General features: G+C 50.9%; 1 protein-coding gene across 2 annotated transcripts in view; it reads right to left on the bottom strand.

Moving 5' to 3' along the window:
• The window catches only part of FAM120A (family with sequence similarity 120A), a 96,830-nt gene extending 84,929 nt beyond the window's left edge, over nucleotides 1-11,901 (bottom strand). Inside the window, exon 1 of one of the 2 annotated variants that reach the window (XM_043567331.1) lies at nucleotides 11,372-11,901. In XM_043567331.1, the coding sequence (XP_043423266.1) occupies nucleotides 11,372-11,845 (474 nt within the window). In that variant the 5' untranslated portion in view covers nucleotides 11,846-11,901. The remainder of the gene's footprint in view (nucleotides 1-11,371) is intronic. The other variant, XM_043567330.1, reaches the window with a different exon arrangement.
• Between the last annotated feature and the right edge of the window lie 1,729 nt (nucleotides 11,902-13,630).

The following is a 13,630-nucleotide window of genomic DNA, read 5'->3' as shown; positions in this document are numbered from 1 at the left end:
GAACCAAGTCCACTTGCCCAGGGCCTGTGGACAACGCCTCAGGACCCGCATCACAGAGCCTGATCAAAGCGGGGGTGCAGGACTGGGTCAGTGCAAGGTCAGCTGGGGACAGGACAAGGGTCTAGGCTGCATCAAAACAGGACTTGAGAAGTAATTATTTAATTAAAGATAGAAATTAAATGCCACACGGGCCTCTGGGTGGCTCAGTCTGTTGAGCGTCCGACTCTTGATCTCAGCTCAGGTCATGATCCCAGTGTCATGGGATGGACCCCCATGTCAGACTCCACATTGAGCATGGAGCCTGTTTGGGATTCTCTCTGTCTCTCACTCTCGCTCTTGCTCTCTCTCAAAAATTAAAAAACAATTTTTTTTACTTAAATGCCAGAGGTTAAGCTTCAGAGAAGCAGGGTCTGATAGGCACTGGCTGTCCTTCTCTTCCGAGCACCTTCTCTCTGAGCCTGCAAACCCTGCGCTCCCGGGCTCGCCTCCCACCTGACCTGCCCACGGACAACACCTGCTTCTCTGATTCCCTGGCCTCCAGCTCCAGGCGCAAACTGGGCGCAATACAACGAAACTGGTACACCTAGTTCTTAATTCTAATTTTAGAAGTGAGTAAAAATTATCACATACAATACTGGGATAATTATTTCAACCTAACTCCAAGAAACTATAAAGCAAGCTGAAACACAACGCCCTGAGACCTTCCTTCCTACAAGCGAGCGGTAGTAGGGGGTAAAGCCTCCCCTCCCCCAGAGTGAGCCAAACTTGGAATTGGGTATACCCTCAGTAAGGAAAACCCCGGGTTGGCTCCCTGAGACCACCACCACCTTAAAGGCACTAGGCCTTCACTGACTCACTGTGGCTGCCATTGCTGGGCAGATGTGGGGTGCACCCCGGAGCCCCTGCACGCACAACTCAAGCACCGCCTCTGGCTCCTGGCTGGGAAGCAGGCAGGAAGCACAAAGCGCCTCACCTGCCTCCAGGCCCACCTGGTTCCAGAAGCACATACCATCGGGGTGGAAGAGCCTCAGCAGCTGGCAAAATGCCCACCGCTGGTCCCAGTGAGGGACACTGCGCTGAGCCCCGGTGACTTGACGGGGCTGTGTTCCAGCCTCCGAACCCCAGGTGAATCTTCTCATCTCATGCGTGTCATTAAAAAAGGCATGTCCAGGGGGCGCCTGGGTGGCGCAGTCGGTTGAGCGTCCGACTTCAGCCAGGTCACGATCTCGCGGTCCATGAGTTCGAGCCCCGCGTCGGGCTCTGGGCTGATGGCTCAGAGCCTGGAGCCTGTTTCCAATTCTGTGTCTCCCTCTCTCTCTGCCCCTCCCCCGTTCATGCTCTGTCTCTCTCTGTCCCAAAAATAAATAAAAACTTTGAAAAAAAAAATTAAAAAAAAAAAAAAAGGCATGTCCATTAGAACTCTGTATTTTCACACGAAATGCTTACCAAAAAGTTCCCCAAGCTTACTCTGAGAGTATAGCTACTTATTAATGCTGACAACAGCTATGGGGACGGTCCCGTCAGATGACGAGCTCACACTGCTACATACTCCTAATCTCCGGGGTCAGGGCGCTTGGCACAGGAAGGTTTCTGTCTCTGGCGCCAGGTGGGTGAGCCCCACTGCTCTAACACTTCCTGCACTTTCCCTTCTTGATCTGCAAATCATGCCCTCCCTACCTCACAGGGCAGCAGCGACAGTTAATGAGCTACTACCTGTAAACAGCTCAGTCATTCATCAATAAGTGCTGATAAAAGTCCGCTACCATTTGTCTTTAAGAAAGCTGTGTGAGAAAGGATGGGCTTCTTCACACTTTTCAAACATATGGGACCTGAAACACAGTGAGTTGTCTTAAATAGATCTTCTGATATAAAGGAAAAAAAATACCGTGTGAGGTCTTTGTTTAGAATGGTTTTACGCCAGCTTAGGGAAGAAGGCGACACACCCTCCTGCCACCTATGAGATTTAGAAGATGTCAGTTAACCTGAACATAAGAGGATATGAGTCACCTAAATTCTTTTGTTTTTTCAAAAACGACACCTTGATCTGAGCTCTAGTAACCAGGTCCTTGGCGGGTGAGATCCTGCTCAAGTCCAGCACAGGAACAAGGACATAAAAGTTAACTCCGATTTGGTGGAAGGTTTTTATTGTTGTTTAAAGAGCAATTTAAAGTTATAACATATATTAGAGATGTCTAAAACTACGTCTCTCCCATCATGAAGTCTGGAATCAGAGCTGAACAGCTTCTTACTTTACACACCTCTTTTGTATTCTCTAAGAATTGGTTGCAGTGGTCTTAAAAGCCAGGAAAAATAATTTCTTTTAAAATAAGGGAGTGGAGGGGCGTCTGGGTGGCTTAGTTGGTTGGGCGTCGACTTCGACTCAGGTCATGATCTCACTGCTCGTGGGTTCGAGCCCCGCATCGGGCTCTGTGCTGACAGCTCAGAGCCTGGAGCCTGCTTCGGATTCTGTGTCTCCCTCTCTCTGCCCCTCCCCTGCTTATGGTCTCTCTCTCTCTCTCTCTCTCTCAAATATAAAATAAAACATTAAAAAAATAATAATAAAAAAATAAAAAATAAAAAATAAATAAAATATTTAAAAAAATTTTTTTAAATAAGGGAGTGGCACATGAAGAGATTCTCGACTTCATTAATCATAAAGGAAATGCAAATCAAAACCACAATGAGATACCATTCAACACCCATTTAGGATGGCTACTGTCACAAAAAAAAAAAACCATAAATAAGCAGGCATTGATAAGGATGTGGAGAAACTGAAGCCTCGCACATTGGGTGTGGGAATGTAAAATAGCGCAGCTACCATGGAAAACAGCAGGACCATTCCTCAAAAACCTGTACACAGAACCACCCTCCAGGAATCCAGGAATTCCACTCCCAGGCATATTCCCAAAGAACTGAAAGCAGAAACTCAAACAGATATTTGTACACCCATTTTCGTAGCAGGATCATTCACAATAGCCAAAAGCAACCTAGGTGTCCATCGACAGATAAATAGATAAAGAGAATGTGGTGTGTACACACAATGGAATATTAGTCAGCCTTATAAAGGAATAAAATCCTGACACCTGCTATGACATGGATGAGCCTTGAGGACACTATGCTCAGGGAAGTAAGCTGGTCATAAAAGGACAAATACTGGGCAACTCCACTTACATGAGGTCCTTACAGCAGTGAAATTCAGAGACAGAGAGCAGGTGGTGGGTGCCAGGGGCTGGGAGGGGGTGGGGGACAGAAGTTAGTGTTTGGTGGGGACAAGGTTAGGTCTGGGAGAATGAGAAGTTCTGGAGATGGGTGATGAGGACAGTTGCACAGCACTGAACGTGCTCTGTGACACTGCACTGTACATTTAACAATAGTTAAAACAGTAAAAAAAAAAAAAAAAAAAAAAACAACTTTATAGTTTACCACAATTAAAAAAATAAAATTAAAAACATATAATAATAAAAGGAGGGTTGTGTCCCATCTCCCCAGTCTCTCAGGAAGCCTAGACACTTGGCTCCAAGAGGTAACTTCCTACTTGTCAAAAGACAGAGGTTTTACTTTTCCTTTAGATGGTAACATCAGAGCGCACCATTAGCACAGACTGTGGCTGCAGGCCACGTGACAGGCTGAGATTCTTTTTTTTGTTGCGATCTCTTTAATAGATTGTCTTGATGCCACCGCTTACACAATGATAAAACTGTTTTCTTTCTCCACTAAAAAAACAAGTAAGAGTGTGGATGTCATAACGAACATGTAAATTAAACTTTATCAACTTTAAAAACTGGGGTGCCTGGGTGGCTCAGTCAGTTAAGGATCTGACATCAGCTCAGGTCATGATCTCACAGTTTGTGAGTTTGAGCTCTCCATCAGGCTCTGGGCTGACAGCTCAGAGCCTGGAGCCTCCTTCAGATTCTGTGTCTCCCTCTCTCTCTGTCCCTCCCCAACTCATGCTGTCTGTCTGTCTCTCTCTCTCATAAATAAATAAACTTTTTAAAAATTTAATAATTTTTTTAAAATTAAAAAAAAACACCAACATTATTTGTCCTCAGTGTTTAGTTAGCCTACTATACTAATCTCCTCAAGCTTCAGCTAACTCCTAGCAATCGTGTCCTTGTTAAAAATCTTACTCCAAAATACATTACATGAAAATTTTTACTTTAAATTTTTTTAATGTTTATTTATTTTGAGAGACAAGTAAGTTAAAAATCTTACTCCAAAATACATTACATGAAAATTTTTACTTTAACTTTTTTTAATGTTTATTTTGAGAGACAGACAAACAGAGTGCAAGCAGGGAAGAGGCAAAAAGGGAGACACAGCATCCGAAGCAGGCTCCAGGCTCTGAGCTGTCAGCACAGAGCCCAACGTGAGGTCATAACCTGAGTCGAAGTCACGAACCGTGAGGTCATAACCTGAGCCAAAGTCAGACATTTAGCTGACTGAGCTACCCACGTGCCCCTCCAATACATGAAAATTTAAGTTTCAGAATTTATGAAGTTGAAACTCAGATCGATCTACCTTATTTCAAGATGGTGACACTTGAGAAGTCTTCATGAACAAGCCCCCTGTCAGTAGAGTAAGTTCCTTAGAGGATTCCTTTCTTTCCTATGTAGTCGCTCCTCCATGCCTGGCCAGTAACAGGCACTCAATAATTGCCAAAGGGAAGAAGAATCATCACTGGGAACCAGTCAGAAAAGAGATTATCAGAAATTTAAGGTGAGAAAATAAATCTTACATAATGGGATTGATCCAGATGTTAGAAGAAAATAATGAAATTTGTCTGTCTATATAAATAGTACAAAGCAAATATGTGACTAAAAAGTTCGGCACCCATACTAAACCCACGCAGGAGTGAACGGAGTCCCAGCCCTCCAGGAGCTGACAGCTGGGGATACGCACACAAGTAGCCACAACAAGGTGGAAGACAGGAAAGCAGAGTGCTGCACTTGTCCCTGGCCTACCTCTGGCAACATCAGAGGCTCTGTGAAGGAAGGTCGTGCCTGAGATGGGCTTTAAAGTATGAGCAAAATTCCAACCAGCAGATGTGGGCAGTTAGACACGAAGGAGCACCTCGAGAAGAGCGGGGAAGCAGGCCGTTTCTAGGGAAGCAGGCCGTTTCTGGGGAAGCAGTGAGTGGGCTGGCTGGAGCACTGATGAAGCACCACACAGGAACCGGGAGCCACACAGGCAGGTGGAAAGAGCTCAGATCACAGGAGGGTCTGAGCCTCAATACAGAGTCTGGATTCATGGTTTGTTCAAGATGTTGGCAGGAATGACTGACCTGAGGGGCCCACAGGCGGCACGACATGGTGTGCAGGATGCGTTCCACCAGTGAAGTGACAGGTGTGGGAGGCCGGTCACAATGCAGATGCGACTCTGACGACTGCCCAGACACAGGTGAATGAAACAGTATCTACCCTTAGTATAAGTCTTGCACTGTACTTTTTGCTCAATTTTATTATTCTATATCATTTTTTCTGAACAGTGGTAAACACATGATAATCTGGTTTCACAACCACCAATGCATTTGCACAAGCGCCCGTTAGGCCTAGTGGCTCCACTTGGTGAGTTAACATGGTGGCGGTACTGGAGTAAGGAGGAGGAGGGGGGGGGGGGCACGTGGAAGATGGCCGGGCTGGTGGAGGGACAGGCGGGCTGGGCTCAAAATACCAGGGGGGGACTCTAGGCAAGGAGCATAACCTCGAAGTGGACAGTCATGAGACTCAAACCAGCTAGGGCTACAAGCAGCATCAGACCAAGTGCACAAAGGGTGGAACAGAAACACAGTGAAGACCAGCTCAAAAGGGGTCGGGCTGCAGAGGGGAGACAACATTTGAAGTCAACAGTGAAGCTTCCCACTAAGTACAGGGTCCTGCTCTGGGGTGGCTAAAGCGCAAGCACAAACACAAACACAACGGCCACTGGATGTGAAGGACAGGAGGCAGGGGGTGCGTGGTCAGCTGTGTGAATGGGGCTTGGTAGACTCGGTCTCAAGCGCATACCACCAGCTGTCCGTCAGGTCTGTGCAGGCCACGGGACCAGGCAGGTGCCGCATGAGCACACGGACAGCAGTACCCTCAAAGGGGCGACGCTGGGATTATGAGAAGGAAGAACATGTAATGGAGAGGACCAGACTATTATCTTATTTGAGGAGCCCCAGGAAACGGGAGCACTTTGATGACTGAAAAGGGTTCGAACAAGGCAGACAGAGGGGAAAGGTTGGCTTTGGTCAGTCTAACTTTAAGAAAAGGGAAGAGAGATTTAGATAAGGTGATGAGTGCTCTAGAAATCAACGCTGAAATCACAAACCGGGGGCTCGAGGGCAGAATTCAGCCCACAGCCTATTATGCTTCGCTTAAGCAATATTTTTTAAATGGGATAATTGCAAATAAAGATCTGGATTTCTGGCTTTCCTGAAAAATGTGAAGTCTGGCAATGCTGGCTCAATAGTCCTTTAAGGTTTTTAAAGTTTGTGCATGCACCTCTGCAGGCGCTGGAGAAATTATCGAACACCATGCAGGCATTAAAAAGAATTAGAGGGGTGCCTGGGTGGCTCAGTAGGTTAAGCGTCGGACTTCAACTCAGGTCATGATCTGGCAGTTCGTGAGTTCAAGCCCTGCATCGGGCTCTGTGCTGACAGCTCAGAACCTAGAGCCTGCTTCAGATTCTGTGTCTCCCTCTTTGCCCCTCCCCTACTCTCTCTCTCTCTCTCTCTCTCTCTCTCTCTCTCAAAAATAAACATTAAAAAAATGAAAAATAAAAGAATTAGAACCATACAGACATGGAAAGTTTTTTACATCCTTATAAAAAAAAAAAAGCAAGTAGCTGAATAATGTAGTCTGTGATCATAATGTCAAGAAATTGAAACTACTGGTAGTATATTATTGTGCAAAGTATAATATAAAACATACATAGGCAGCTGCTGTGGAAAACAGCATTGCAATTCCTCAACAAATTAAACACAGAATTACCATACAATGACCAATTCCACTTCTGGGCACTTCTCCAAAAGAATTGAAAGCAGGGACTCGGTCAGATTTTTGCCCACCCAAGTTCACTGCAGCATTCTTCATTATTCACAATAGACAAAACGGGAAGCAACCCAAGCCTCTGTGGGCAGACCAAATGGACGGTCCACAGAATATTACGCAGCCTTTAAAAAGGAGGGAAACTGACACAACATGACAACATGGATGAACCTTGAAGACCTTAGGCTGAGATAAGCCAGCCTAAAACCCGTACAATGGAAGAAAATAAATATTTTAAACTAAGGATTTTAAATATTTTAAATACTGGTTTTACTTGTAATGTGGCCAATTTTGAACCTAAGTATTCCCTGGTCAATTTGAGGTCCTTGAGAACAAGGTGTATTGCTGGTTTTTAGCGTCCCTGGGCAGAAACCCTGCCGCTCCCACTCCCACAGTGGCTGGAAAACAGAGCAGAGGCGCTGTGCTATGGGATCTGACCTGGGAGTGAACTGCAGGCAGGCACACCCCCGAGGCATTCTTACACAAAGAAACTGAACTTTGCCTTCAACTCCGCACTTCCCTCTTGAGAAAGTTACTGGTTACTTGTCCCCTGATGTCGCCTACTCAGCAACTCTGTCTCTTTCCATACAAAATGAGTAACAAAACCCTGCGCAGGCCAAATGAGATAGCTCTGTGAAAGGGCCCAGCAAGGGCAGGCACCCGACAAGTCGGTTCCTGTCCCCAAGTGGGTCCCTGTCCCACCAGCTACGCCAGGATAGGGATTGTCATCCCCCAAATCTCAAGTCACAGCCGAATCTCACTCACAGACTTCCACTGTCGTAAAACAGCAGCTCGGCTTTCTTATGTCGGCTCTAAGTAAACACGCTAGAGCCCCGACTCAGGGTAAGATCTGAAGGTTTTCATTTTAAACCCGCGCACCGACTCCAGTCTTGCAGCAGGATCACTGAGAAAAGGTCTAAGGATTTAATGCCACCAAGATTTTTAAATAAATCAGTCCCTCACTGAAGTTTCAAAGGTTGTGATGACTCAAAATACACAAGAGGAAATACTCCCAGTACCTAGCAGAAGCCAAGTTCAGGCCAGGCAGTTCAAACACCTCAACAAAATTAGCCGATTCATACGCCAACTTCTAGTGGTTAAAAATATGTAATTGTTACTGTACAAAAAAAAATTACAATTATTACTCTATCAAAGACATAGTCTTCTAAGTCAAAAAAGATTTCTCTAAGCAAAACGGACAGGAAATTAAGCCTTTCTGCCAGTTTACAAAAGCCCAGAGGAGGCCAACAAGATGGCAGATTTTTATAAGGCATGTGCCTCATGTGCCCAACATTATATAGAGTGAGATTTTACGTCAATTCCTTTGTCAATTTTATATAATTTATATAGAAAAAAATTGTGGTTATCATACAGTAAAATGAACTTTTATGTACTTCTGATGTGTAGCTGTATGTTTTAAAATACGTAACTGCCACCACCATCAGGGTACAGAAGAGTTCCATCACCCCAAAAAGCTCCTGCTGTCCCTTTATGTCCACGCCCGACTCCAACCCCACCCCCCTGGCAACCATTAATCTGGTCCCCATCAATGCAGCCTCATCTTCAGGGGAATGTCATAGAAAGAGAATCACACCTTTTGAGCCTGCCTTCTTTCACTCAGCATAAATTCTTAGAGATTCACCCCAGTAGTTGTCTGTATCTGTATGAATACTTCCTCCCTCTCATTGGTGAGGAAAACTGCACCCTATGGAAGGACCAGTTTGTTTAGTCACCCACTAGAGGATATTTCGTTTGTTTCCAGCACTAGCTATGATGAATAAAACTGCCAGGAACACCAAAGTAGGGTTCCTGCATGAACAAAAGTTTCCTTAGGTAATTACCCAGGAGAGGGACTGCTGGGTCACAGGGTGAATGTATATTTAACATTAACTGCGGAGCTGTTTTCCAGGGTGGTGTGCCTGCATGCATGCCCACCAGCCACGTGAACTGCTTCCAGAGGCTCAGCATTCTTGCCAGCACTTAGTAGTGTTGGTATGGCTTATTTTAGCCATTCTAACAGGTATACAGTGATATATTCTCATGCTTTTAATTTACTTAACCATTTTAATGGGCATCTTTTAAAAATAGTACACACATCGCTCCATTCTCTTAAGAGAACCCTCAGGGGCTCCTCAACATTTATTTATTTTTGGGACAGAGAGAGACAGAGCATGAACGGGGGAGGGGCAGAGAGAGAGGGAGACACAGAATCGGAAACAGGCTCCAGGCTCTGAGCCATCAGCCCAGAGCCCGACGCGGGGCTCGAACGCGGGGCTCGAACCCACGGACCGCGAGATCGTGACCTGGCTGAAGTCGGACGCTTAACCGACTGCGCCACCCAGGCGCCCCTCAGGGGCTCCTCAAATACATAAAATTGTTCTCCTTATTCCAAAGTAGCCCCAGAATTATGTCTGGTTTTTACGGCTTTTTTTAATCTTCTCCCTTTTGAAGTGTCGCTTCTTGCTATTAATGGTGCTCCTGCCTCTGGCAGACTTTTCTCTACACCCTTTTCTCACGCTGACCTTAGAAACAGATAACCAAGCTTATCAGAACCACATCTGAAAAGAAGAGGGCAGTCTATAAGGAGAAGATTTGCTTCTCCGGTGAAGAAAGAGAAAGCTTTGGTTTTGTTTTTTGTGGGTTTTTTTTGGGGGGGGGGGGAGGGGGGGTCACAGTACCAAAACTTCCTGACCTCTTGTTTGGCTGCTGAGAAATTTCTAGTAGCTAAATTTCTTAGACGTCTTCCAAAACGGTGAGACTGCCAGGTCAAGCGGCCTCCAGGTAATTATTATTGTACTAATCTGAGCAACCAACACTATACTATGCTTCTATATTGGGAATCAAAAGCTTAACTAAAGCAAAAAATATCGTCTTGTGTCTGGAAAGCTAAGTGGAAGAAATTATCTTAAATCTAGTTTCCAAACATTCACACATTGGTCAAACTTCTGAGCACCTAGTAGGCAAGCCACACATTCACAGGGATGCAAAGATAAACTTTTTTACAGTCAAATAAAGAATTCAGCAGCTCTCTCAAAGATAGACACACCGAACCCACTCCTTCCTAATATTTGAAAGTCGTCTGACCAAAAGCTCATCCTGTCTTTTCAGCGCTAGTTTCCTCTCGGAACACTTCTCCGACATATTCAGGAGGTGGATCGCGGCCGGGAGCCCGGGCTCCAGGGCAGAAAATGCCAGCAGCCCTAGGCTCTCACCCAAACTCCCAGGGGACGCTGGCTGTGTCTCCGCCAGGCCCACACACCAATCCCTGATCTCCCAGCCGCCTCGACCCGCAGACTCGCAAACCCCGTCACCAATTGCAACAGGATTGGGGTGGGACTTCCGCTATCACTTTCGGCTTCCCCACCACCATCTCAACTCAGGCAGTCAGGAAGACTGAATTTCAGAAAACTTTGGGCTCAAGCGGTTGCAAGCAGAAATAATGGCAAGACAAACAAGTTGTAAGACAGACACGGTGGCAAGAGCCAGAAAACCAAAACAGCCCCCCAGTTTTTTTTACAAAAAGCAATGAACGAGGAAGCAATCCAAACGAAGCCTAGGGTCATTGATTTGCATGTTATCTCTGCAGTGGCTGCTGGGTCCCGAAGCTGCCCTTGGCCCGGGTGCAGCGTGGAGCCCTCTGCCAAAGGGACAGCAGAAGCTCTGATTACCGGGGTGCCCGGCCCAAAGTGGCCGAGGCCCGCCGTGCGGAGACATCATCCCTGGAAATCGGGTTCCCATTCCCCTTCGCCCTAACTCTTGCCGCTACGCCTTTCGCAACAGATGCACAAAACCCAAGACGGTAAGTCCCAGAACTGACGAGATTCCGTCATGTCAGATCTCACAATTCTTTGAAATCTGGCGCACACAAAACTCGGACAATTTCTCTCAAAAGTGTCGTCTCGGAGGGAACCCGGACCCAAGGCGCGTGTCCTCTCTCGAAAGCGGTGCACCTCGGCAGGCCCCGGGCAGGCTGTCCCCGGCCAGGACGCCGTGTGACAGCAGCGGGCGGCTTGCACAACCCCGCCGGGACCCCCTCGCGTGGCCGCGCAGCCCACTCGCTCACACCGAAAACCTGTTGCTGCGCGAGCACGGTCACCCGCGAGACGAGCGTCGCGCCCGGAGCGGGGGTGGGGGGGCGGGGGGGGGCCCGCACCTCGCAAGCCCGCGGCGCGGCCGGGGCTCCGGGCTCCCCCGCCCGCCGGGCGCCAGGCCGCGCGTCCATCTTGCGCCCCCCGCGCCCTCCGACCCCGGACTCGCCCGGCCTGCGCCCTGCTCCCGCCCCTCCCCCCATCCCGGGGGGGGGGGGGGGCGGCGACCCCGGCCCCGGCCCCCGCGGGCCGCACCTTGACGTGGAAGCGGATGAGCGCCAGGCGGATGCAGTGCGCCATGCAGACGGGCGGCAGGAACCAGACCTTGGGCGGCGGGGTGCCCTTGTTCTGGACATGGCTGACGATCTGCTGCGCCGTCTGGCGCTCGTTGCCCTGCCGCTTGACCCACTCGTGCAGCCGCGCCTTCTCGAGCGCGCCGTTGAAGAAGACGAAGAGCTCGATGTTGCCGCCGAAGCAGGCCTTGGCCAGCGCGGCCAGGTAGCCGAGCATGTGGTTCCACTGGCCGCCGCTCACCCAGTCGGTGTAGAAGCCGCCGTACAGGCGGTGCAGGCAGTTGTCGGCGTCCACCAGCAGGCGCAGCGGCGTGTGCGGGGGCCGCTGCCGCCCGCCGCCCACCAGGCTGCCCCGGGCCAGCTTCTGCAGCTCCACCGGCACCACGGCGCTCGGGCAGTGCTTCTCGATGTAGTCCTGGAAGCCCTGCACGCCCATGGCGGCGGCGGCGGGCGCGGGGCGGCGGGGCGGCGGGGCCGGGGGCGGCGGGGCCGGGGGCGGCGGGGCCGTGGCGCGGCCGGGGCGGCGGCGGGCTCTAGGGGGGGCCGGGGCGGGCCGCGGGCGCGCTCATGGCCGCTGCGGCCGCCATGTGCTGCCGCCTCCCAGGGCCATGGCGGGAGGGACCTGCGCCGTGCGCCGCTCGAGGCCCGGGCCAGGCTGAGGCGGCCTCGCGCGGGCAGCGGCGGCGGCGGCGGCGGCGGCGGCGGCGGCGGCGGCGGCGGCGGGGCGGGGCGGGGCGGCGCAGGCTGACGCACGCGGGCCGGCGGAGGGCGGAAGAGGCGGCGCCGCGGCCTGCGGGGCCCGAACCCAGCCCAGATCCCGGCCGCGCGGCGGAGGGCGGCCCGCGGGGAGGGGCGCGCGGCCTGCCCGGGGGGAGGGGGCGCCCTGGGGGCCTCGCGGCCGCGGCCGCGGGTCCCGTCGTTCTGAGGAAACCCCGTCCCGGGGCGCGCGGGTCCCGTGACTCGGAGGAGACCTCCGCCCCGGTCCGCTTGTCCCGTCACTCCGAGGAAACCCCCGTCCGCGGGTCCGAGAAGACCCAGTCCTCCTCCGCGGGCCCCGTCATTCTAAGGAGACCCCGTCCCCGGGTCTCGTCATTCTGAGGAGACCCCGTCCCCATTCGCGGGTCCCGTCACCCTGAGGAGACCCCGTCCGGTCCCTAGGAGCCGTCACCCCGAGGAGACCCGGTCCGGTCCCTGAGAGCTGTCACCCCGAGGCGAAACCAGCGCTGTGGCCGGTGACTGCGGAGGGAAAGGGGGCAGGCGGGTGAGAGCTTGGAGGTCGGGGTGAGCGAGGAGCAGCAGGTGGCTGTGTCCAGGGTGGAGGGAGCAACCAGGTCGCTGCGCTCCTGCGTGTGCGCTGGCCGGAGGGACGGGCTCCCTCCATCTTTGGTCAGCGAGGGACAGGACCCTGCAGATGCGGTTGACGACCGGAGTGGCCTCGGACCCCGGCCTCTCGGGGAGAGCGGGCTGTGGGGGGGGGGGGGTGGGGGGGGGAGGGGGAGGGGGCGGGGGGAGGGGCAGGCGGTTCAGACCCCGCCCACCCACCGAGGAGCCGCTTTGAACGCCAGACTCGCAGGTCAGGTGTAGCCCGGCGGCTTAGTGCCAGGTGACCACTGATGAGCCCTGAGCGGGGACAGGTCCGTCACAGCGCCCCAAGTGCCTCCTTTCTAGTTGGTGCCAACTGCGAACCTCCTGGCTTCCCCGAGGCTGGGCGGCCTCTCGCAAGAACAGCGGTTTAAACCCCGGTCGCTTTGGGAGCATCTTCTGGAAGGAGATCCTTTCGTGATTTCTGCTCCAGATCTCTGTCGCAATTGCTTGTAAAATGAGGTTAACGCTGTAAGCATATGCGCTGCAATAAAACATTTTAAAAACCAGATTAATGTCTTGCAGAATGAAGCATTTGGAATCTCAGAACTCTTCAGGGTTTGAAAGTGGCGTTTTTACTTACCTCCAGCCCTCCCATCTGTTCTTTTTCTGAAGACACCTCCGTAGAGGAGCGAGCCCAGACGGCAGGTGCAGAGCAGATGGAGCCTGCGCCCATGCGGCTCCAAGAAGCCCCCATCCTCTCTGTCCCCGAAAAGGCAAGTGGGATTTTTTTCATTTCTTTTCTTATAACTTCACCTCAAATACAAGCCAGTGTGATATATACATACGTAAAATGTTCTTAGTATCTTGATAGAAACGTTTAATTTTTTAAAAACAGACTGTGCAAGCTAAGCCACTT

Source organism: Prionailurus bengalensis, chromosome D4, assembly GCF_016509475.1.
Source record: "Prionailurus bengalensis isolate Pbe53 chromosome D4, Fcat_Pben_1.1_paternal_pri, whole genome shotgun sequence".
Lineage (NCBI taxonomy): Eukaryota > Metazoa > Chordata > Mammalia > Carnivora > Felidae > Prionailurus > Prionailurus bengalensis.
This window is presented reverse-complemented; position numbering and strand designations above follow the sequence as displayed.